The sequence below is a fragment of the Fusarium solani genome (assembly GCF_023522795.1).
Source record: "Fusarium solani strain SB1 chromosome Unknown bctg00000002, whole genome shotgun sequence".
NCBI lineage: Eukaryota > Fungi > Ascomycota > Sordariomycetes > Hypocreales > Nectriaceae > Fusarium > Fusarium solani.
The window spans coordinates 3,293,757-3,318,397 of NW_027072155.1; the positions used below are offsets into that span (position 1 = coordinate 3,293,757).

Genomic DNA, 24,641 nt, shown 5'->3' on the forward strand with positions numbered 1-24,641 from the left:
GGTGTAAGACTTGTACTCGTGACACGACCTGAAAATGGTGTCAGTTGACGTAGTTTTGTTTGGCAAGACACTGCCAAGTCGATAGAGTATGGGCATGCAGGTAATAGGAGGAGAGGTGTTGTTCAAGTCCATCATGTGACGAGGTTGGTGGTGCTGGTACGTGCACGCCGGGGGGATGGATCCCCCGTCTCCATCTCCCCACAAAGGAACACGCACGGAGACGGAGATGCAAGGCAAGATGGAGAAGCATGTGAGCGCCCGAGTGTGGGGAGGGGAAGGGGGAACAAGAGCCGAGAGTGGAGGGCGAACTTGACAAGTGACAAGGTGGTGATAAGCGGAGACTTGGTTCCTGTGCCTCGGCATCCCGAGGTGTCAAGGTTGTTTTCTGGAAACATCAGCCTCGGTCTTTTTTTCTGTATTAATCATACATCTCCGCCTGCTGTTATAGACTTGATTTGTAGATCTTTGTTTCTGCGATTTTTATTTCTTGTCTTTTTGTATTGCAACGTCATCTTTGACATTTCCCGCCATGCCGTTTGCGACTGAACTTACCCGCCGCCTGGGCATCAGAGGTTCGTATCATCATGAAACACCATGACATCTGTTACTAACGAGTATCAGTGCCTGTCGTCCAGGGCGGCATGATGCACGTAGGCACGGCAGATCTGGCATCTGCCGTGTCCAATGCTGGCGGCCTGGGCATCATCACGGCCCTCATCTTTCCCACGCCAGCCGCCCTCCGCGACGAGATCCGTCGCTGCCGCACCCTCACGCGCAAGCCCTTTGGCGTCAACATCACCCTCCTGCCCGCCATGGTTCCTCCTGACTACGGCGCCTACGCCCAGACCATCATCGACGAGGGCATCAACATTGTCGAAACGGCTGGCAACTCTCCCGGACCCGTCATCTCGCAGCTCAAGAAGGCCGGCGTCACCGTGCTGCACAAGTGCACCACCATCCGCCATGCCCAGAGCGCCATCAAGCTCGGCGTCGACTTTTTGAGCATTGACGGTTTCGAGTGCGCCGGCCACGTCGGCGAGAGCGACATTACAAACTTTATCCTCCTGAGCAAGGCGCGTCAGACCCTCAAGGTGCCCTTCATCGCCAGCGGCGGCTTCGCAGACGGCCAAGGTCTCGCCGCCGCCCTGGTCCTCGGCGCGAGCGGCGTCAACATGGGCACGCGTTTCATGTGCACCCAGGAGGCGCCTATTCATATTAAAGTCAAGGAGGAGATTGTGCGCGCGCAAGAGACTGACACGACGCTGCTGCTGCGTCGGTGGAAGAATACGAGCCGCCTGTACAAGAACAAGGTCGCCGAGGATGCGCTCAAGATTGAGCGGGAGAGCACTACGGGAGAGTTTTCAGAGATTGCGCCGTATGTGAGCGGTAAGAGAGGCAAGGAGGTGTTTATCAACGGAGACACAGAGCACGGAGTAAGTTTTCTTCTTTTCAGAAAAAGGAACAATTACTGACTTTGATTTCTAGGTTTGGACCACAGGACAGGTTATCGGTTTGATTCATGATATTCCTACCTGTGATGAGCTCGTCAGCAGGATCGAGAAGGAGGCAGAGACTACACTGAAAGAGAGACTCTCGCTGATTGTGCCAGAGTCGAAGCTATAGAGCTAGACCTAGAGAGATGGTTCACCTGTATGATTTGTTTTTAGAACTGTTGATGTTGTTTTAGACGCATCTATAAGCGCGCTATAGAGTTTGCCGCAACTCTTTTTGATCTAAGAATCTATGCACGAAAAATCCCGCCCAACTCCGTTCCATTGTCCATAAAAAAGCCAGTTCTCCTTTTCACTTCGTGTATCTCATCCCTGTGCCTGTTGGAAATCCTGTAGTCTATGAAACGCCGAGTCCAGTCTATGCCGCTTCATCTGATCCGGCGATCCCGTCTGTTGTGCTTGGGGTTGTGGCCGCTGGACGATCAGCTCTGGGACGCCGCGGCTGTCGAGGGACCACTCCTTTGCCTGACAGAGGCTCACGCCTGTTTCAATCAGCGAAATCTTGCCACCCGGTCTTCCCATTCGCCATCCTGCTGGCGTCGTGCGAGGGCCTTCGTCGTAGGCTGCGTCTGAGGTGAGGTGGAGGTTCATCTCGAGGATGGCACCGCGGAGGCCGCAGTAGACCGTCTCTGATAAATCAGACGCCTTGGCTAGGCAGTAGATTCTGTCTAATGTCGGACTCCCAATGTGCAGTGTGGCATCAGGTCTCCAGTAGTTCCGCCTCGATAAGCCATGCCACGGACACGCCGTTCCGTCTGCAGGACGACACTGCTGGCATTCTGGAGCCCAACCCGATCTCCACATCTTGTGGTCGTCCTTTTGGCTGGGAAAAGGCCACTGGGCCGAGCAAGGGAGAGCCGTCGTGTGGTGGTACGGCTTGGGATACCGAAAGTCAAAGAGACGAATGTCCGGGGCCGTGTTGCTACCGGCGACGAAACGCTCTGTGCCGTAGACGAGGAGGGAGCTACCGGCCTCGTAGGGCTGGAAACGGTCCCGGTAGACGGCGTCCTGGGCCGAGGGGGTGCGGATATCAAAGAGTCTGACCAGAGGTTAGCAACTCGATTCGAGGTGTATATCAGAGAATATCCTCACCTATATGTCCCGTCATCCCACGCACTTAACAGCAGATTCTCGTTGCCTCCACCCCTGACAGGTTCAATGGCCCGGATCGTCGTCTTTTCTCCCAGTCTCACCTCTGTGAGAGCAGCAGCGTCATCAAGCGGCCTTGGGTTGGTGGCAGCATTGCTAAACTGTATCCCCGTCGGCGTGAGTTGTCCCCAGCGAAGAGGATTTCGACTTCCACCTAGAGCACAGGCCACAACGTCCTTGCTCATGAATTTGGCGCTGCGTAGGAGTGATGCCTCGTCGTTGGGACTTGCTTGGGAAAAGTCGTAGTACGCCACCGGGCTTGTTTCCGAGGTGTTTAGGTCGTGAAGGGTGAGGACCGAGCCCTTGCCGCTCGCCAGAAGGTTGCTTTGGGAGTGCCACTGTAGAGAAGATACTGCGAGCTGTCCTGGAGATTTCCTCATAGGATCAGACGCATGGTTGAGGAGGGTGTCGTCTGCTGGCTTGAGGTTTCTCAAGGGAGTTGTAAAGTTGTCCTTGGCTGAGAGAACTTGGATATCCCCGTTGGCCCTCCCAACCACGACACCTGCAGTTTCCTCATCTTCTATCACCGAAACTGCCGTCACATCACCAGTTCCAGCTCGGTAGCCAAGGGCCTGCCCCTGAAGCTGGTGCCACACATCTGGCTGTCGCTTATCCACCGGCTTCACCCGTACCAAGAGGTTCTCACCCACACCCGCAGCAATGATCTCATCCTCATGTGACGATGATAGACGAGCATCGAGGACGGAATGAAAAAGCACAGATTGGCTTCCACTGACCCTTCGCTGAAATCTTCCCGGCTGCTGCTTCTTCTCATACAGCACATTCATCCAAAAGCCGCGCTTCTCCCAGCACTTGTCCAGGTACGTGGCGCGATCTGCAAGCATGCCCCATGAGGTGCCCAGACCAGTAGGCACATCGAGAGACGGGAACCGGGTCTTGACAAAGGTGCGCCATCCGTCCTGGTGGATGAGACCCTGCGTGCGCCGGCTCAGGGCCGCGACGTGGGCGACGTCGCGGGCCGTGTCGAGGTATTCGACAATGTCGAGGATGAGATCATCTGGGAGGCTCACCAAAGACTTCTTTTCCATGGTTGTATCTTTGTTGTTGATTTGTTGTATTGCTCGAGGAGCATTTTTTCGCGAAAAATCGTTGGTCTAGTTGTTTGGTTGTGGATGAACTTTTTTTTTTTCCTGACTGAGGCAACCCTTTGTACTTTTATCAACCACCAGCCAGTCCTAGACTTTGGCCTGTTCAGCCTTGCAGGCTCCAACGACTCTTCAATAAGGATGACTCTAGCTGTGAGTCATAAAATGTTGGTTTGCCATGGATGGACAACATAAGCGGGAGGCGAGGCAATGTTGCTAAAAACAGAGGGCGTCATAGCGGGTCTAGCTTACTTGGGTATCACGTTCCGATAGATGCATATGAATAGACGCTGTTGCTTGATTCCTGCGGCAATCATCCGTCTTAATTAATACAAACATTGAAATGTTTTTGCTAAGATGGGATAAAATGAAATAAAATGAATTAATTTGAGTTGAAGTAAATGCGCCTGTTATATCTATAGCTCCATCATTACAATATCAGTCTTGGTAGGAAATTGGAGTTGGGAACACAGCAACTTAACGACACTAATTGATCAACCTCCAAACTCGCCATTTTTTTGTTCGGGCAATAACTCGTGCATTCTGCCCGATGAACATAAGGAAGGATTAATAAAGAGAGAGTTATGCAAAAGACTCTGGGAACCAATCCGTTTCCTCCAGCCCACTCCGTCCCCGTCTCTTCCACCGTTGTCTATCCTTATCCCACTCCCACTCTTTATGGCCCGGATCTGTGTCAAATTCGGACATCTGGCCTTGATTAAACCAAGGTTCTCCATACTCTTCCGTCTCTGCTCCGCCGACTTGCGCAGGGCTACCGTCTTCTATCGTCGCTTGTGGGGACGAATTCTTAACGAAGATCCAGCTGTCAGGCGAAGACACCTCATATACCAGGTCGTCCGCATCTAACCCGGTGCTGATTGAACTCTCAGTCTCCTCGGATTGTGATACAGTGTCTGGAGCTGCAGCCCTGACGGGTCGGGGAAAATTGTTGACCGCTGGCTGACGGTCATGCTTGATGGCTTCAATACGCTGACAGAGTATGCTGGCCCAGGTCTTGGCAGACATTTCCCCCTCGAGGATAAAGCCACAACTCAAGGCAAGGGATTTGACAAAAGGAACATCTTCAAACTTCTTTCTGAGCTCTGAATGACTCAGCCTTATAAGCTGCTCGACAACAGCAGCGATCCTAAGCCAGCCCTCCCAGGAGGAATTTAGATGGTTGAAGGAGTTGAACAATGGCTGCTGACTGGCCAGGGAATCCTTCCAATTGCCGCAACCCACTCCTCGCCCAAAGACGACATCGTGGTCCAACTCGGATACCGCTCGCAAGTGACTCGTCTCGGTGCCTTTGTCGAAGATGGCCAAACGCCAAGTAATTTGGACTATGAGATGGATGCCATTATGCCCACGAGGAACCAGAGACCCAAAGGCCTTTTCTACAAAGGCGATTGAAATGTATCCGCCGTCGGACTGGTTCCAGAATAGGGCTATGGCATGGATCGGGGTGGACCTGTGGAGGGAGAAACCCCCCTGTATTTTGTAAGGCCTGGCGGAGCTGAACTCGGTGGATAGACCCGTGATAGTGATTCTCCCTTTGTGGCATTGCATTGCGAGTAGACCTGTTCCGGGCGTTGTCAGCCGAACCTTTCCGTTTCTCCAGTCGCTTGGAGCTCAACTGGGGAGAATTGAGACGTACCAGTGTCGGTACACTAGTCATAAGGTAGGCAGCGGGAAGCGACACTTTGCTCCGAGAGCTTCACGATCCATGAGGGCCCATTGAGGCTCGAAGATAGTGCCAGGGGTTAGGTTTGCGGCCGGACATTGACCCCTTTTGAACATTGACTGGTCGGCAACGAAGTGCAAAGAGGGACGCCGGGGCTGAGTTTATGTAGTCACTTTATTGGCGTATTGGGAAGGTCTTCCAGGGGGTCTCATGCCGCCACATTTCTATTCCTATTCGCCTCACTTTGCAGCCAGCCTGATTACGAATGACCATGATTATCACCACACTTTCTTGTCTTTCCAGCGAGGAGATCGAGTCAAATCTTAACTATGCCACGTCATCCATCTCCCTTCAACCGCCGTATCTTCTAATTGTCATTTCGATTCAAAGTGTGGTACGATAGGTCTCAATGTGCAATCCCCAGCCGCCTCCCAGCCTGCAACGCGACGTCATGCGACCAGAACCAACGCATGCAAGATGGGAATTTACAAAGTCTGCCGGGGCTATCAACCTATCACATGTGCTGTCTCTCCCGTTTCTTGACCTGTCACTGTGATTCTGCGGTGCCGATATGCAGCATCAGGCTCTCACAGCCTTGGGACTTTGCTTTTGACAAGCTCAACGCGGAGCAAAGCGCAACACGTGGACCTTCGAAGCCCTCGGGCTTGCAGGTATTGTGCTCGAAGCTGTCATTATATGGTCGGGCTGCCCCAAATACAGCCCTCAAACCCTGCATAGGAGGACCGTTGCTGACCCCCCCAGGTTGCCTAGTCCACCTTGCAGCGTCCGTCTCCCTTTGGGAATTACATACGGACGCTATCTACCGGCCTGAGTAGAAAGGTGAGGCTCTAGAAACTGAGGGGGAGAGGGGATGTCCTTGCATTGATAAATTTCTAACGTTTACCTATCCAATTATGGGCGTCGTCCTTCACTCCTCCCCCTCTTCTCACATACGCCCGACTTGAGCTTTAAACCTCGCCCCGTCTGTAGGGACTGGCAACGAGGCTCCTCTTGAACTGCTTCCTGGGAATGCCACTGTGCACTTGCCCCCCAATGGTGCCATGTACTCTCACTTCTCCAAGCCTGCCCCAACCACATGACTGCGCAACCGACTGTGGAGGAGATGACAAAGGCTCGACAACGCAACCCATCTAGAAAGAAAGAGTCCAGGCTACTCAAAGAAATATTTCGTCCCGAGTTCATTGCAGATCTGGATAGAGATCTCAAACACGGGAAGCGGCTCAATACAGGGCACCCTGCATCCGCTCAGGCCTCGGCCAGCCAGCCAGCAGGGAGTACACGCAACGTGAATACACCCTCATACTCGACTATCGCAAGCACCACACCATCGTCGTTTAGCTTTTCTGGGGCCCTTCTTACTGAAACATACCAGCCTCCTGAGGCGGGCGGTCAACCGCTCTTCAGCCCGGGCTCCAACCTCTACCATCTCGGCACGACTACAGGATATCATGCACAGCACCCTACCCCTGAAACCCTCACCACCATGGACCCCAACAATATAAATGGCTATGGCTATCAGCCATATGATTACACTCAAGACACCCCCGGCATCGACTTTGGGACCGTTGATACTTGGGCCCAACGCAGCTCTCTGTCGACCGGGGTTTGGAGCACCCAAGGCCAGTATAGCCGCTCCTCTGTACAGACACCAAGCAACACAAATACGTTCAGTCAACAGGCTGAAGAGCAGCAGCTCCAGCCTATCTTTGACTTGTCTTCGGTCCGGGTCCAGTCTGTCTGGATCAGGAGACCGAACTACCAATGGACATCCATTGACGTTTACGACAACCCAAACATGCGGCGGAGTTACCTCACCCACGGCGCTGCAATGGGAGCCGGCTGGTCTCAGCACGAGCTGATGACATTTCCTCCTGGGAACCACGGCCGGAACTGGACCCAAGATGGGGGTCTGGCCCCTACTTACTGGGTCACCGCTGACACCGCGGGTGACGGCCTTTTTGGCTTCCCAGAGACGACGGAGCATTTTGGCATCTACCCGCTTCCCCAGTACCCAGGGACTACTGCCGGGCTCATCATGGGCTCGGACCTGCGGAGGAAGCTGTTTCCGCAGCAAGGAGGTGGCACTGGCCATGCTTCCCAGTCCTTCAACAACTAAACCGATACGTTCACACTACCTACCTTCGTTCCGATATCAACAAGCACGTTCAAATACCAACAATTTACATTCCGGCATTAGTCACCACGTTCAGCATTTTGCAATCCTCAAATTGAGGAATGGATCAATCCCATGGCCCATGGCCGTACCTAAGGACTACTTCACGTTTACGATTCCCAGCCTGACGAGATTCCGGGGGGTCAAGGTCCAAGACCTCTACACTCGACAGCACCCAATATCGGAGAGACAGTACACAACCTCCGATAAACGAATACACCCCCCGGGTTTCCGGTTAAGGGTCTGTACCATCCCCAAGTGCTCAATCGACTCGTGTTTTACGACCATCCACTAACTATGCCGTTCCAAGATGTTGCTGCCATGTGCAGAGGCTGGAGTCTCGTCTTCACTGCACGAAGGCACCCTCACTAGAGGCTCAAGTGAGTCTCAAATCAAGTACAGAAGCTCTCCACGGGGGAGCAATAAGTGAATCGACAGTCATCATGTTTTTCCTATGTTTTTCTTTATCTGATCTTTTCCCTTCTGCCTACTTGACTGATCTTGTTTGAATCTTCATGATACGTTTTGGAGGAAACCACAGTTGCGAGACTGACAGATTGACCAACAATCTTGCAACATGTTTTTGAGTGTATATTTGGCTGTGTCTTTGCTTCTCCTTTACCCCCTTTCCTTTGTTCACGGGTGGTTTAAGTCGGAGGTTACGGTCATTAGTTCTGAGGATACGACATCAACGACGAGAGTACGATACTCATGCACCAATACATGCACATACATTCCTTTCAAAACTTGCGCCACGAGAATTGCCAGACAAGAAACTCGAGTAGAAATGACATATTCGAGGTTTATCTGCATGATAATGAGTTACCTATCCAATTGTATGCACCAGAACTACTTGCTAGAAACGCCATACACCAGCAAAACACCCCCCCACCCGCCTACTATCGATCGAGTGACGCCTCCCAATGCCTGTACTTGTACTGTATCTGTATTGAATCATAATAATAGATGCAGCGCTCGCACGCCTTTCTCGGCCGCCGCGATGTGCCAGGGTCTCACATCCATCTCACGGTCCACAACGCCTCGCGCCCTGGCCAACGTCCCCAGGCCCCTGAAGTAGCACAGCATCTCTCTAAGTAGGGGCTCGTACGCCCGTGGGGTGGCTTCGGTATGCACAAGGTTGACCTCCATCACCACCGGCGGGTCTTCGATCCTCGTTCCGGTTCGTTTGATTAGGTAGCCGCTCACCAGTGCTGGTCGAACCTCGAGCAGAGTAGTAGAATTGCCCAATCTGTGTCCGACTACAGCACCCCAAGTCTGATCTGTGGCGTCGATGAGGAACGAGTCGCCATCTGCCTCACCGGCACTCTCAGCGCCAGGCGTAGCACCTGGGGCATTGTTATCACGCATTGGAGTTGCTGGTGTCGTAGTTTGCTCCGGCGAGACGATACTGGCTTGGGGTGTCGACACGGGTGTCGAGTAGAATGCCGAGGTTGCTGTGTGAGGAATCTTGACTGTTGGTGGTATAAGTTGAAGAGATGGGTTGGTGTCTACCGTCATCAACACCATGGTGAAGGAGGCCTTGTCATCCAACTTGGAAGCTGTCTGCCACCACTCAACTTCTCTCTGATCCATGGGTCCTGACTTGGTCACAATCACCCGCCAGTGGACCTTCCAGATCGACATCATGGCCAGTGTTGTTGCCCAGATCTCAACCAAGATGGCCGCTTTCTGTTGAGCTGTGGATCGGTCAGGAGTCCTTGTCCTGGTGACAGAGTAGGAAGCAGTCGCCTGCTGTTGTCCACGGTTGTCGGTCCATGCTGCTGTAATCCACCGCCCGTCCAGGCTTTCAGCGTATCCAACATGGAGACACGAGTTCTCATGCATAAGAGACTGAGAGGGTGTGCTCCCGAGCTTGAAATCGATGATGCGAGGCAGAGGCTGCTCAAGCATGATCGCTGGAGCGGGTGTAGGGCCACCGAACTCAGGGTCCAGGAACAAAGTACACCGATCGTACGTTTCCATACAGAGTTTGATCATCTCTGTGGGACTAGGCACGACAAGACAAGTCGTGGATGATATCAAGTCCGACGACACAAGTTGCAACACCAACTCATTCTGTGGAGTCTCTCGACGAGTTGCAAGCAAATCGCTATACTCATCAAAGCAGCGGTAGAAGGCCGTGCATGCTTCGATGATAGAGGCCGGGTTGTCGGGTGAGTAGACAAAGTAAATCACCAGGTTCTTTTGCTTGGACTTCCACTCTGACAAGGAACCTCGAAGCACCTCCATACTTTCAACAAGGGCAGAACCATGGCCTGTGATGGTGGCATCCGGAGAGGTCGAGATCCTATCAACCTCGTACGGCAGGACACCATCTTTCATCTCCCCAGACAGCACTAGCTTGTTGAAAGTGCCCAGCTTTAGAGATTCGTACACGCTCTTCAGACGGTCGAGGAATGTTCCCACATGATCCGCCATGCCCTTCCACCCTGGAAAGATGCAGAGCGAGGCAATGTCTTTGGTGCCCCATGAGGGTGCCAGTCCAAGACTTTCCCAGAACGATACTGACGAGGGAAGCACGGATAGCTTCGTCTCCGACCTACGAACTTCCAAATGGGGTACGGGAATCTGGTACAAGTTGTTGGGCCGCATTTGTTCCGAGTTGGGGTCTCTGCCTGGAGCTGGTCTGGGTTGGAGACGATTTGGTTGTCCTACAAGTGGAAGGTCTAGAATGTCGAGGAGTCCCTTCAACCGAACTGGCGATGCGCTCCCTAGGCTGGAGGGAACGACACTGTGGAGAAGCTGCAGGGAAGTGCGAGCAACATTGACTTCCTGGCCCCTTATTGTCGCCAACCCAGTCGTTGCGTCGGCCTTGTGGTCAATACCAATCTCTAAGCGCCCAGTGGCCGCCTGCTCCGTAATGATTTGTGCAATCTCAACAAAGTCCTGGTTTGAGAGTCCGACATCAACATTGAGGGGCTCTGGCTCTGAAAAGAATCGAGAGAGCAGCAACTCAGGAGGTTCCGGTTTCGACAGTCTTGGCAACTCTATCGCAAGTTGCTCCTCGGTGGGTTCTTCGCTCGGCTCCGCCTCTTTCGTTGATGTAGCCTGAGATAGGATATCGTCGTCCACAACCGCCCGCTTCACACTTGACTTGACTGGTGAAGTAGGACCCCCTGACATGGAGCTCGAATCCTCTTGATCAGACTCGAGATCACTGCCTTCGGAGCCCGACATGTTCCCGTTTATCCTCGTAGGACTCGTGTTGTTAGAGACTTCCATCCCTGTAAAACCCTTGATGAAAGTGCTGGCAGGAAGTGACAGTTTCCTCATACTCGGCTTCAGCTTCCCATGTCGTTCCAGGTACTCGGCATCCGAAAGAGTGTTGGAGTCGCGCTTCAGCCTCTCTGCCTCCTGATCCCTTGAAAAGTCAAAGGCACCACCTTGCTCGTATTTTTTATTAATCAAAGGGAGCTTTGGATCAAACTCGACCTTTTCAAAGATACTGCTCTTCCGGCGAGCGATTGGGGAAGGATTACGAGAATCTTGCACAGGGGTGTTTAACGACGCCCGGACGCGCTTGAACACTGTTGCTGGGTCGAAAGGGCTTGATCCTCGTTTGGTAGAGTTGGGCCGCTCAGGTTTAGCACGATGATCGTCGTTTAGTGAACTTCGGGCATGTTTCAGTTCGGGCTTGGCAAAGACAGAATCGTCAACCCCGGGTTTCGGTTTGGGTCCAGTATGATCCTCGATGGACTTTTGAGGCTCCGGCTGCTTGACTACCACAGGGGGCAAAGTTTGAGGTGGCGGCGGGATAGGATTTGGCTGTAGGTCTCCCATTGTGATGTCCAAGTCGTTGCCGTCAGGCTGATCGAAAAAGTCGAAGTCGTCCTCTGTAATGTTGTGGTCGCCAAAGACATCCTCACCCATATCGCTCAAGATATTCTCAGACTCGCCCAGGAGATTGCTGTCGCTTCGATCTCTCTTCGCCTCGTGATTCCCATCCCACCCGTCGTTATCGGCGTCGGCCATTGGCGTCACTGTTGGCATTGCGGTATCGATGTCAATAGTAGCAGCAGTTGGAGGTGGGTTGCCGGGACTTGATATTGTCCCGTCTATTGAGGGTGTCACGCCGAGATGTTGTTGAATCGCATCAGGAGGTGTGGGATACATGACCCCAGCAGCCGCTGTGCTGGGTCGTCGGAGTGTCAAGGGGGATTGCCCGTTGATTCTTTGGGGTTGGGTATCGCCACTGTTGACTTCCCTTGGGATGGCAAGCACTCGCTCTGCCTTTCGTTTCGAGACCTTCTCTTCCCTTTCTGACGTCGAGTTGAACCATCCTCGGGCGTTCCCCAAGGGGTCATGACATTCCTCATGCCCGCTCAGCATCGTATCTCCTATCCGGCAAGTGGTCGAAACCTCCAGTGGCTTTTTCCGGAAGCAAAGAGCCCCTGGCCAAGGCACTGTCGCGCGTGTCCGCTTTGGGTCATTTTCCGCCTCTGGGCAGGTTGGCTTCGAAACCAGCAGATTAATCCAGGAGCCTGCTTTGAAGTTGGAAGGGTTAAGTCCACAGTGCTGGAGGGCTCTGAGACATGAGTGCTTCCAAAGGGAGTCTTGGGCATCTGCAACTGTCCTAACGGCCAATGCTTGTGTGTTTGGTGTTTGAGATAAGCTATGATCAGCCGCTGAGACGTGATCGCCGTTGCTTGAACTCTGTTTCGTCGCCAGAACTCCATAGGGGGCTGCAAGGATCGGGCTGCTCGGCGAAATCGGATCCGTTGAAACAGCGTCTTCCACTGATGCCATACTTCTACAATATGAAAAGTACAGGCTGATGATGAGAGAGCCAGTAGTTGTGAGATAAGTCTTGAATGTTCCAATAACTGGATCGCTTAGCAGAGAGCCCCTTTCTTGCTCACTCGCGTCGCCTAGCGACGGAGGGATCAAGACAGTTCGATAGTTGAGCGGAACAGCCATCGATCGGCTGCAGAACGCGAATGATACTGAAAAAAGAATTGCAACGATGAAATTCTCGTAAATAGTCTTTGGCACAGGCTGCGCCGCCTTGGTTTCAGTGGGTTGAGCTGATAACTGCGAATCTCCTTCTTGCAAGCTTCCGCCCATGGCTTGCGTCGGCGAGAGCATCGAGTTCCGTTGAGACGAGTCCGTAGCAGGGTTGGCCAAGGGAGGGTTCGCCGCAGCATTTTGAGTAGTGTTTCCCGGGATGCGGCTCTTTTGCAGGGCCATAGGCTCGAGTGTGCCCTCCTCCACCATTCCAAGCGTGTATCCGCAAACTTCGAGGGTGGCGCCTGGGACAGGGCTGACGGCATCGGTTGCGCCATCTTTGCTCACGATTTGAAAAACCCATATTCCCAGTCGATTGGTATCGTACGAGACGAGTCGTCCTTGGTCACGAAGGATGCTCTCGATCTCAAGAGCGGAAGATTGGAAGCTCTGGGATTGGTCGGGGGACGGCTCGTAGATGCGAAAGGCAATGGACGCGATATTATTCTACCAGAGGGCCGAGTTAGCAAGTTATAAGCTCTAGGGCGTCCAGAACCTACAATCGACAGGGTATTCGTTTCATATTCGCCGGTCTCCATCTCGGCAACTTGCTCGCCGCCCCGAAGTCGCAAGCCGTGAATTGCGGCTCAAGGTACGACAGCGTACCGCGACGAGGCGCAAGTCGTTTCGTCTCGAGGCTCGAGCACGGTCTTGTTACACGATTGCGACCGACGGGCTAACGCAGAGATCCTCTGAATATCGTTGTGAAAAGGATGGTTGTTGGAGCAGCCGACTCCCCGGACTCCATCTCAACGAGCGAGAGTGTAGGGCCGAGCAGCTCGGGGATGGCGCCACGGAGAGCTACAGTCGCTCGATCGTCGTGGCTATTTTGGATCCGATACTGGTGAAGAGAGAGGCTATGCCTTGAGAGCTGGTCGAAGTAGTATCGGCATGAGAGTAGATTTGATGATGATGTGGCTTTGTCGGTCAGCTCGATGTTGATGATGTCGCAGGCGCAGGATGGCGGAGATGGAAATTCGGTGGAGGCTGCCCGTCGCGGAGGGCCAGGGCCAGTGAGCCTCAGCTGGGATGGGGGGACTTTGCGGAACGACCAGCCGGGCTCAACCTTAGCTAGGGGACTGGCCAGGGATGTTTTAGGGGGTCGGGGATTGGATCTTAGGGGACGTCAGCGCTCGGGCGGTTGACCTAACAGGGGCGTAGGGACCAATCCCGAAGGGCCGGGATATGCGGAGCTCGAGTGGCCGACCACGGATAGGAGCGGGGACATCTTCACCGAAGCCACCGAGCTCACCGTGGATGTGGGGCGCAGTTTTTCTTCACCTTGATTTTTTTCTGAGACCCTGCGCTCCCGTCGCGAATCGCAAAACTTGCCTATTACCTTCAACACCAAGCTTTTTGTTCACGACTCGTTTTGCGATTCGCGGCCATGAAGCTTTCCAATCCGGGAACCGTTCCCGTCTACACAATCTCGGGGGCTTCTACAGCTCGCCCCCTTCCAGACTGGCTTGCCCGGCGCAGAAAGCGAAGCTTGAAGAACGATGCCGAGTACCAGAACCGTGTCGAGCTCCTGCAGGACTTTGAGTTCGAGGAGGCAAGCAACTGTATCCGGGTCAGCGAGGATGGCGATTGGATCATGAGCACTGGCACATACAAGCCGCAGATCCACGTTCACAACCTACCTCAGCTGTCGCTGTCCTTCGCCCGCCACACCAACTCTCTCAACCACTCTTTCGTCCTTCTCTCGTCCGACTACTCGAAATCTCTTCACCTTCAGACCGATCGCCGTCTCGAATTTCATACCCCTATGGGCTGTCACACTGAAGTCCGTCTTCCTAGATATGGTCGCGATCTTGTCTACGATAGGCAGTCTACTGAAGCTCTTGTTCCGGCTGTTGGCCTAGATGCCGATGGCAAGGGCGAAGTTTTCCGAATGAACCTAGAACTGGGACGTTTCATGAAATCATACCAGATCGAGGTTGGTGGCGATGATGAGATGACGGGAGGTGGTTTGCAGGGAGGTATTGGGGTTGGCAGTGTCAACACTGCAGCAATCGCAGAAAATACCCACAACCTCATGGCCTTTGGAACCTCAATAGGAACTGTCGAATTCTGGGATCCACGTTCCAAGTCCAGAGTTGCCCTACTCGGAGGCCATGAAGGCGAGGTCACCGCGCTCGACTTTAGCCCTTCAGGCCTATCCATTATCACCGGCTCGTCAAGTGGCATGATGCAGATTTTCGACCTACGACGGCCAGTGCCCCTTATGAAGAAGGATCAAGGATATGGCTTCCCTGTTCAAAAACTCATTCACATGACTACCGCTTCGCAAGAAAAGAAGATTCTGTCTGCCGATAAGCGTATCATCAAGGTCTGGGATGAGACGACGGGAGACCCCTGGACATCCGTGGAGCCTCTTGTGGACATCAATGATGTCGCCTGGTGCAAGGACACGGGTATGCTTCTGACTGCCAACGAAGGCAAACAACAGCATGCATTCTTCGTTCCTCAGCTTGGCCCTGCGCCTAAATGGTGCTCTTTCCTGGACAACATGGTCGAGGAGATGGCAGAAGAGGTGCACACGGAAACCTACGACAACTACAAGTTCTTGACGCTGCCCGAGCTCAAGCAGCTGAGCTTGGCTCATCTTATTGGAAAGACCAACCTGCTCCGGCCATACATGCACGGATACTTTGTGGCATCTAAGCTGTACGAGCAAGCTAGGTTGATCGCCAACCCCTACGTCTGGGAAGAGGAGAGGACAAAGCGTATCAAGGAGAAGGTCGAGAAGGAACGTGCCAGCAGAATCAGGGGCACCAAGAAGGTCAAGGTCAACCAGAGGCTGGTGGACAAGCTTCTCAAGAAGCAGGAGAACAGAGACGAGGTCGACACCAAGGCTGGCATTCTTGGCGATTCCCGATTCAGCAAGCTGTTCGAGGATGAGGCCTTTGCCATTGACGAGACTAGCGGAGAATTCCGAGCTCTCAACCCCAGCACCATGGTGGACCAGCCAGTCGATCCCAAGGCTCCGACTCGATATCAAGGCAAGGACTCTGATGAGGAGTCTAGTGATGACGATATGGGAGAAGATGAAATCAGGGCACCAAAGAAGTCAAAGGACGATGTGGTCATGCGGGTGTCGTCAACCAGCAACCAGGGCCGAACAGTCAAGGACACTGCACTTGGCTCGAGACAGCAGAAGTCGGGTCGGATCAACAAGGCCCGAGGAGAGGTCGTCGGCGAGCGGCAAGTGTCATTTGTTCCTGAGTCAAAGAAGAAACAGAAGCAGCGAGAGGAGGAGGAAGCCGCACCCCCACCCAGGGAGAAGCGATCTGGTGCTCGGCGAAGCGCCAGTGCCAACACGTTCAGACGGATGTAAGATGCAGTGGGGGAAAAAGGCGCTTGGAATTTCATTATCAAAAAAAGCAAAGGCGTTATTGCTCGCTTACCGGAGACAAAGATCAGACAGCCCATGCGTGGAGGTTACTAGTTATACATGATGATACCCGGATCCTGTCCGCCGTAGAACGCCTGAGACCGCAACTCTCGTTCCTCCTCCCATCAACGCTCCCTGCCCGTGCTACCCAACGAGTGACACAACTTCCTTCGTACCTTGCACCTTGTACCACCGCAGTTGCCAACTGTACCAGTCTTGCAACAACATCCTTCCTCTTCCTCGTCCTCACTTGCGTCCCCAGCCCTTCTGCTTCCGCTTTGCCTCTGCTTTGGCCAGTCCCTTCTCGAGATCCTCGGGCCGAATTCCAGGTGTTGGGGGGACATCGTCATCGATTCGTGTGCGATTCCGGAGCGAATGTGAATCCTTGACTGAAGATGGAAACTCGGACCTTCTTGGTGTAATGGCGGCAACGACCTTGCGGGCTGATCTCCTGATTGTCTCCTTGACCTTCCATTCACGCTTCTTGGCGACGAAGAAGAGAACGGCTGTTGAAACTGACAGAGAGTCAGCACGTGTAAATTGAAACTGTGCACGGCAGGAATCACTTACTTCCAATGAGACTGACAAAGACAACCACGACGATGATGGCGATCATGCCACCCTGGGAAATGGAGACGGAGTTGCTAGAACTATCGCCGGAAGCACCTGCCTCAGTACCAGCATCGACATCCGGGGCACTATCGTCGCCATACGGCTTCTCCGAGGCCAGTGGGAAGGGATCAGTTGTGGTCGACATGTTGTCTTGGAGCAGAAGTCGCTGGCTTGGGTGCCAATGGCTGGAGCTGGGCTGTTGAAGGGTACTGAAATGACGGTTCACAGAACCTGAAGAGTCGAAGCCAGCTGCAAGACCATGCAAGTAGGATAGATGGAATGGACTTTTTCTGGCGCACGAAGCCCCGTGCTGGGACAGCCACTTGTATTTACATCCATCTCGCACGCATATCTGCTTCCCTGCTCCCCACATGCGTAGTGGCCCAGCCCATGATACAGCCAACGTCGCTCCCAACTTTCCGATTCATGACGACGAGTTATCATTGGATCCCCATGTCAAGGCCGAGACTCGAATGCAGGACTTGGAACTGCGAAATAGCAACAGCCGACGGTGGGTTCGCTTGTGATTGGTGAGTGCCGACCTCGAAGCGCCGAGCGGCAACGCCTATGTCAGGGGTCCGTCCAATGATATGCCGCAAGGGCGTTCTCACGACGGAGACGCCTGTTGGTCGTCACGCGCCAGAGGGTGACTGATGCAGGGACATTGTCGGCTCTAGAGTTTTCCTTTGTGATGGGCGGCTGGATTGGTCATTCCCAGGCTGCAGCCCTGGGCAGAGAGTTGCATCGCCAGCGAGATCGTCGTTGGTGTTGGAAGTGCGTTTCACTCTTTCATGCTGGGTCCAAGGACGGCGGCTGGGATGCGTCAGGGTAGCAAAAGTAGCGGTGGCCTGTGCGTTTCGACTCTGTCAAGCGAAGCGCCATGAGCCATATTTAGATCCATGTCTTGGTGTTTCTCGTGCATCCTGTCTGTCGTCATTGGCATTGGCGTTTCAAAGGCTGCCAACTCTACGATAGCCGCTCTTTTTTGGCCATTTCCGTAGTGTACGATGAACCAGGCAGTGCGATGTGACATGGCATTGAGTCAGGGATGCCTACCTTAGTAGGCGCTGAGATGGAGGGTTCTTCGGGCATTCTGCCCAACGTGACGATGTTAATAGACAGCGCGAATAGGACTACCATTGATATTGACACTTGATTTCTGAGCCTTTATTACCGCGTTAGATAATATTATTATATTTTAAGATTAAAAAAGAGGTAATTAAGCCTATCTCTCTCTTTTAGTTATTTTTTTTTTAAGAAAAAAATATAATAGAATTAAAAAATAAAAATAAAATATTAAAATTTAAAAAGTATTAAAATATAAAAATAAATATATAATATAATATTATAATTAAAATAATAATATTAAAATTTAAATAATAATATTATAATTAAAATAATAATTATAAAATTTTATATTATTATAAAAAAAATTTAAAAAATTTAAAAATTTAAAAATTATATAATTATTTAAATAATATATATATATTTAATTTTAATTTTAACTTTAATTTTTTTTTAAAAAAAAATTTTAATATTTTTTAATATTTTTATTAATTTATATAAAGTTTTAAATATTTAAAGTAATTTATTAATAATATATATCTTAATTTATATTTATAAAAATTTATATTATAATAAAAAAGAAATTTTAAAAGAAATTTTAATTAAGATTTTAATAAAAATAAATTACTTTTAAGCTATATAATTATAGCTATATATTACTACTATTTGCCTTAATACGTTTAGGGAGAGAGAGTACATTCCTCAGATACATATATTTTATAACTACCTCTTCATCATAGTAGCAGAACAATGATTGATTTGTCTCCCCATCCGTCAATAGCCATCTATGTACTTACTGTCAATAGACAATAGAGCCAGTTCCATAACGTAGTCATCCAGTCTCAATCCCTACGCACCAAACCAGTCCAGGCACTGCGAGGTCGGTGCCAATATCTCAGTCCTCCTCCTCCTCTTCCTGGACTCTATCCATCATACCTTCCAAGTTGACAGGCCCCTATCCCGTTGGGAATTCAACAAAATCTTCTCCCGCTGCCTCCTTCTTTGTCTTGGCCGTGGCTGTCGTCCATTCTCAGTTCGATTGTACCGCGAATCAGTCGATTCGCAGAGGAACACTTGCCTTGATGCCGCTCCCAGGACTTCACATGTCATCGAGATGCTCGAAACAGGCCACAGCTGTTGCGGAACACACGTCGATACACGGGATAGCTCCTACCTATTTACCATTCACGTCCTCTACGGTGCTTTTCACATGTCTGAACAGCGCCTGGTGTTGAGCAGAGTGCCTTCCAAACACGACACTTGACGGCCGTCGTCAGTCAAGAAGTCTGGAGGCTCAGGCCTGTCCCCCCTCAAGCCCAAACTACCGCGCCTTCTCTAAACAAAAATCAATTACGAAATCGTATAGCGCAGGGCAAGTGATCAGTAAGTATCCTTCCTTATACGCCTCTCCTTCAACTGACACGGAAGGTGACCACCGCGTCGAGGGCAGACGTCTATATCTTCGTCTCCCCTCGTCTCTTCTCCTCTCCATCTTCTCTCTCCTCCACCACCCCTCTCTTCTTTCACCCGTCATCTTCTTTCTCCCCCGTCCATCCCCCTCTTCCCCTCTCCTACGGGCAGAGGAAACTATCCGCCAAAGCCTCCTCTTGCCACCACCATCTTCCGCACCCTCTTCTACACTTTTGAGTCCATTCCAGCGACGCTCTCCAGAACAGAACCAAAGGCCTAGATCATCTTTCCCCCTTGACATGGCATCTTCGCCGGGCTCCCGGTCCAGAGGGAGCAGGGAGGTCTCATATATCCACCCAGACGAGGTCGACATGTTTGACTCTTCCCCTCCAGAGCCCAACTCACAGGAACCGGCAACCACCGCACCTGCCCGACGGTCATGGCTCACTACACCCAACGACGAGCCTCCTCAGGAGGAATTCGCCTTCGCAGCACCTCCTCGGGGCCGATTCACCTTCGCAGCCCCTCCACCTCGTGGTAGCAACGTTGCCTTTTGGTCACATCGGCCTCCTTCTTTCGTGCCTCAGCATATCCCACCACATCCAGGGCCGGCTACCCAAATCCCCACCGGATGTCAGCCTCCAGATCTTTGTGAGAGACCTCAACCCGGGCTTGTAGAAACCCCTATTCTTGAAACGCACCCATCAGCCACAACTCTGCGCCCCCAGAGCCAGAACTTTGCCGCTCATCAGAGTCCTCCTGTTTCACATCACGAGAGCTTTCAAGGCCGCCTTCATTCGTGTCCCCAAGACAGCGCTCCCGAACAACCCCAGAGCTATCATCACGAGGAAAGCCCTTCTACCACGGGTCATCAAGCTCCCCCCACCCTACGCCCACAAACCCGGTCGGATCAGTCAACCGGTGTTGAGGATTTACCTCACCTAGCTCAAAAGCGACCACCCCCACCCTTCCCTTATCACGAGTATTATCCTTCCAAAAGGTCTCATCTGAGATATGAGGTCGAATGGGAAGAGCTCATACCGCCGGATGAGACCGCATCTGACAGCGAGCCGGAAGGCGAGGAACCCAAGCCGCACCTTCCTCAAACTTCAGGACACCACCGTCACTTGATAACTCAGGCAGTTTGCCCTTCCACTCCTGCTCGAGAGGACGATGAGCCCCCAGCCCAGGACCTCGAGGCGTCCCTTCCTCAAACCTTGGGTGGAAGTAGCGTCCAGCTGCCAGCCCAATCTGCGCCTCCCCGTTCTGGTGCAGCCCAGAGACAGGATCGTGGAGAGCACGGAGCGTCCCTTCCCCAAGCTTCAGGAAACGCAGGTCCTCAGGATCACGACTCCAGCGGCCCCCTTCCAACTCTGTCTCTCGCATCCACCTCTTTTCCCGAAGAAGATCCCAGAGTTCGAGAGCAGCTTCAATCGCAGTCCATCAACGTCCCCATACCACCTGTTCAGGATTGCCCCGAGATCCGCCAGCAGCGTCCTTCTGAGTTCGACACTAATATCAGAATGGAGATCATGCAAAGTGTTGTGGACGCAGTCAACCGATTCCATGCCCTGGGCAAGGTTGAGCGTGACCTCGCTGGCGAAGAGATCGAGAAGCTACAAGGCGAGCTCCGTCGCAACGAGGGGACTCTGGAGATTGCCTATCGAGAATTGGACAAGAAGAATAAGCTGTTGGCCGAACGACATGCACAGTTGACCGAGCAACATGCACAGTTGGCCGAGCAAGAAGAACAGTTGGCTGAGCAAGGTGAGCAGTTGACCGAGCAAGAAGAACAGTTGGCCGAGCAGGATGAACAGTTGGCCGAGCAAGATGAACAGTTGGCTGAGAAAGATACAGTCTCTCGTGAGTGTATGGCTCAATGCAACGAGTGGAAAGAAAAGGCACTCTCCGCTCTGCGGGAAAAGGACACCCTTCTCGCCGACATCGAATCTCTTCGCAGCAAGCTTGGCGAGTCGCAAAAGCTCACAGAGAACATGCCAGCCAAGCTGCGTGAGTACAAGGCGAAGCTCAACGAAGCAATTGACGAACAACAAGATCTCTACCACAGATCTCTCGCCTACTGCGATTCAGCCACCGACACAATCCAGCAAGAGAAGAATGCCCGAGCATCCAGCGCAAGCGAAGTTGTCATGGCACTGGAGGCAAACCGCAACAAGCAGGCCGAGTTGCGGGAAGGCTACCGAACGGTCTGCGAAGAGCTGCAACGGGATAGTGAGAGAAGTATGTGCTCATGTTTTCCCTTCTCTTTGACCGCGGCTTACCATTCCATTAGAAGACGAACATATTCGGCAGCTAGAGGCGGATCTGACGAACCAACGAGCTGAGCTCGCTCAGGAGAAGCAGTCTTCGGCCTCACTTCGATCCAGCATCCAAGAGAATGCCAACATCGACCAAGTGATGAAGCTGCTTCAGGACCAACAGCAATTGTTCCTTTCCAAGTACGCTGTACAAACCGCTTGCTGACTTTGCTAACATCCCAGCAGGTTTGATGCAATCTCGATGTCCCTGTCAGAGAATCGAATCAAGGCATCTGATCTGACGACGGCAGGCGACAAGTTCAAGGATACCATCCTTGCAAGGTACGTGGTTCTCTGGTAGTTGGCTGCATCCGCATATACTAAATACATCCTAGCATTCTGCCCGAGTTTCAGTCCCTGCATGCTCAGCAAGGTGCAATCAATGACACTCTCGAGCAAGAGTTTGAACAAGAAGGTGTTTCCCTCGAGGATCTCAGCGTGCAGCTCGAAGAGTTCGCGAAGAGAGCGGGGGAGGTCCAAGGTTTGCGAGAGTCCTTGGTCGTCGCTTTGCAAGACGCGGTCGAAAAGAGCGATGCACTCCGCAAGAGCCAGGATGAAGTGATCGCGGCTCTCAGAATCCAAGTCGATGGCGTCAATGGACAAGTGCCGGTACAGCAAAGTATCAACACTACCCTCAACCAGATGGCGGGCCCCGATGGGACATCACACTCCAGTCGCACACTCATCGGCGGCGCAGACCACGATGTCGGTGGCCCAGACTCTCAACCTCCTTACACTCCGACTCCGAACCCACGCGATCGAAAGGTCATTGTGAGCAGTCCCGAAAAAGACTCGGTGTCAGCAGGAAGGCCAATATCAGTTGCTGAAGAGCAATCACGACGACGTGATGCCAGTGCTCCACGTCCGCGTTCGGCTCTACGAACCTACGCTGGCGTGACGAAGCCTGCAAACTCCCAGAGAGTCTCGCCTAGCGCACCCTTCACTTCGTGGGATGAGTATGAAAGGAGACGGCGCAATGGCAACAATTGAAAGGCATCGGGCATGAAGGGTGGAACAACCACTACTGGAGCCCCTGCCTCCAAGAACGCCAAGCCGATACAACTTGATCTTCAACATGTTTATACATCGATTACCCAGGGAGGCAGACGAAGCCCCCACTTCACCATCAGGGCGACAGGCAACGGCTCCAGTGTATCATTGTTATGGTGATGAGATTCGAAGATATGATGGTGGAGCGAAGAAAGACTGACACCGAGTATTTTGGCGATCTCGAGGCGGAGACAACTGAGACTGAAGATGTGGACAACCAAGTGTACTTACTTATCAAAAGCCAGTCATGTGGTGATAGCTTTAGCCGTAATACAAACTGCACGACACCTCAGGACCCAAATTCTGTGCTTCAGAGACATGTCATCGATTGCAGTCATGGCGTAACGTGAAATTTTGGTTTATGATGTACATGTACAGTCGCATCTCGTGAGGCGAGGTGATCCAAGGGCCCAAACTCCAACAATGCTCTGTCGTATAGTGTTACAAATGGTGTTGGCCACGATGGGCGGAAAGGCGTTTCTTTCTTTTCCCCATCTCTCTCCTTCTCTGGCCGGTCTAGGCAGATCGGTTCTCTCGAGGCGGATCCGACGAATCGTGGGTATCATGGAGCAGGATCGAAATAGCTATCATTTCCTCTTCTTCGTCTCAAGGAACAAGACCTTCTTGCGGACTGGGTCTCCATGTCAGCACAGGAGGCAGCAGAGAGATCAATTGCAGTGGCACATACCAATAGGATCATACTTCAACATGCTCATCATGGGGGCGGTCCTGGGGCGCTTGAAGGTGTAGAAGAAGCCCGTCATGGCCATGGAGATGAGGCGCACATGCACCAAGCGAGCCTTGGCTGTAAGAGGGAATTGAGTTAGTTGCTGTTGGAATCAGAAGACTTGGGCGACCAATGCGCCAGGGAAAGCTTCCTTACCCTTCTTTGCCATGGTGAACGAGGCGTAGGGGAGACTCGGATTGGATGGCTTGTCTGGTGGGATGGGCGCCGGTGATGCTGGATGGGAAATTTCCGGAGGGCGGAGGTTGTCGGGGGGCGGGACAACGTAGTGCCGGCTTGAACCCCCTCCTCACCTGCGAGGAGCAACTCGGTGAGTGAGCTTCACCGAGGGGCCTAGTGCTGCAACTTGAGCTGGGCCATTGGCCAATGAGAAGGCTCAGAGTCAGCACATCAGACACAAAGCAATTATCATAACCTGCAGAGCTGCACGATAGGAGCAAATAATGTCAGAGAATAAAGATAAGGGTGCAGCACAAGTCCCGAGTCCAGAAGGGCCTGTGACCGGCATTTCCGGCCCTACCACCTTGCGCAATGCTGTATCACACTCACTGGATGGGAATGGATATCGGGCAGTTGTCCGCGCGAAGCGATATAATACAGAGGAGCGTCACAACTACCTAGGGAGGTAGTAAAGCTTCTGTACTGTGCTTGATCACCTGGGAGGAAAAGGGCGCCCGTGTGACACTATGTACTTGTAGCTCCTTGCCACGATCTACCACTGGCCGGAAGAGCTGCAACACGTTCTCAAACCCTCCATCCCCATCTCATCTCATCCATCTTCCCCTCATTTAACCCATTTCGCCTCGCTTCGCGCCGAGCTCCGTCGTTTTCCATCCTTCTTATCAAAGCTTCCGCTCTTCGTCAGGCGGACATCGGGATCTACGAGTTGCGGTGACTGAGAGGTCTCAACACATAGGTATGTATGGCTAACCCCCACGGAGCGAGAGACGGGACGATGCGAGACGAGACATGGCTTTTTCCCCAGACTCGTTTTTTTAATTTCCCGCGGGAAGAGCTGTCTCTCGCTTCGCTTGTCCTTGTCACTACACTACCCCCCATGTTCCTATATCGGAGCTGTTGAAGATTTTTGTTTCGACTCAGAGCTATGAAGAGCTTCTTGAGCCTCAAAACCAAACCTCTTCTTCAACCAGCTCAACAGCAGGCAGCTTCAACTAACTGCCTACCTACAAACCTAGCCTTTTTTTTTCCTCTTCTCTCTCTCCACCGATCAGCTCCACGCTTCCGCCTCGGGCACACCATCTCCGAATCCGAAGGACCATAGAGTACGTAACATAACCGACATGTTGGCGCGTCGCACATCGGCGTCCCTCGGCCAGGCGGTACGAGGGCAGCAGCAGCAGCGGCCGTTGAGGTCGTC

The 24,641-nt window shown here is 52.4% G+C and overlaps 8 protein-coding genes across 8 annotated transcripts; 4 read left to right on the forward strand and 4 right to left on the reverse strand.

Moving 5' to 3' along the window:
* Positions 1 to 529: 529 nt before the first annotated feature.
* Positions 530 to 1,623, forward strand: MRS44_004966 (uncharacterized protein; the record flags this gene model as incomplete). Its single annotated transcript, XM_065622395.1, has 3 exons — positions 530 to 572; positions 622 to 1,433; positions 1,486 to 1,623. 3 exons carry the CDS (start codon positions 530 to 532, stop codon positions 1,621 to 1,623), a joined length of 993 nt encoding a protein of 330 aa, XP_065478467.1.
* Positions 1,624 to 1,817: 194 nt separating this feature from the next.
* Positions 1,818 to 3,709, reverse strand: MRS44_004967 (uncharacterized protein; the record flags this gene model as incomplete). Its single annotated transcript, XM_046272054.2, has 2 exons — positions 1,818 to 2,550; positions 2,604 to 3,709. The coding sequence occupies 2 exons, from the start codon at positions 3,707 to 3,709 to the stop codon at positions 1,818 to 1,820; spliced, it is 1,839 nt and encodes a 612-aa protein (XP_046135875.2).
* Positions 3,710 to 4,348: 639 nt separating this feature from the next.
* On the reverse strand, positions 4,349 to 5,335 carry MRS44_004968 (uncharacterized protein; the record flags this gene model as incomplete). Its single annotated transcript, XM_046275510.2, has 1 exon — positions 4,349 to 5,335. The coding sequence occupies one exon, from the start codon at positions 5,333 to 5,335 to the stop codon at positions 4,349 to 4,351; it is 987 nt and encodes a 328-aa protein (XP_046135874.1).
* Positions 5,336 to 6,546: 1,211 nt separating this feature from the next.
* On the forward strand, positions 6,547 to 7,587 carry MRS44_004969 (uncharacterized protein; the record flags this gene model as incomplete). The annotated part of the gene is made up of 1 exon (XM_046268685.2): positions 6,547 to 7,587. One exon carries the CDS (start codon positions 6,547 to 6,549, stop codon positions 7,585 to 7,587), a length of 1,041 nt encoding a protein of 346 aa, XP_046135873.2.
* A 1,011-nt stretch (positions 7,588 to 8,598) lies between these two features.
* MRS44_004970 (uncharacterized protein) lies at positions 8,599 to 13,208 on the reverse strand (the record flags this gene model as incomplete). The annotated part of the gene is made up of 2 exons (XM_046268686.2): positions 8,599 to 13,116; positions 13,170 to 13,208. The coding sequence occupies 2 exons, from the start codon at positions 13,206 to 13,208 to the stop codon at positions 8,599 to 8,601; spliced, it is 4,557 nt and encodes a 1,518-aa protein (XP_046135872.1).
* Positions 13,209 to 14,056: 848 nt separating this feature from the next.
* MRS44_004971 (uncharacterized protein) lies at positions 14,057 to 16,006 on the forward strand (the record flags this gene model as incomplete). Its single annotated transcript, XM_046268684.2, has 1 exon — positions 14,057 to 16,006. One exon carries the CDS (start codon positions 14,057 to 14,059, stop codon positions 16,004 to 16,006), a length of 1,950 nt encoding a protein of 649 aa, XP_046135871.1.
* Positions 16,007 to 16,309: 303 nt separating this feature from the next.
* Positions 16,310 to 16,820, reverse strand: MRS44_004972 (uncharacterized protein; the record flags this gene model as incomplete). The annotated part of the gene is made up of 2 exons (XM_046273605.1): positions 16,310 to 16,578; positions 16,634 to 16,820. The coding sequence occupies 2 exons, from the start codon at positions 16,818 to 16,820 to the stop codon at positions 16,310 to 16,312; spliced, it is 456 nt and encodes a 151-aa protein (XP_046135870.1).
* Positions 16,821 to 19,521: 2,701 nt separating this feature from the next.
* Positions 19,522 to 22,458, forward strand: MRS44_004973 (uncharacterized protein; the record flags this gene model as incomplete). Its single annotated transcript, XM_065622396.1, has 4 exons — positions 19,522 to 21,391; positions 21,444 to 21,609; positions 21,655 to 21,750; positions 21,804 to 22,458. 4 exons carry the CDS (start codon positions 19,522 to 19,524, stop codon positions 22,456 to 22,458), a joined length of 2,787 nt encoding a protein of 928 aa, XP_065478468.1.
* Positions 22,459 to 24,641: the final 2,183 nt, after the last annotated feature.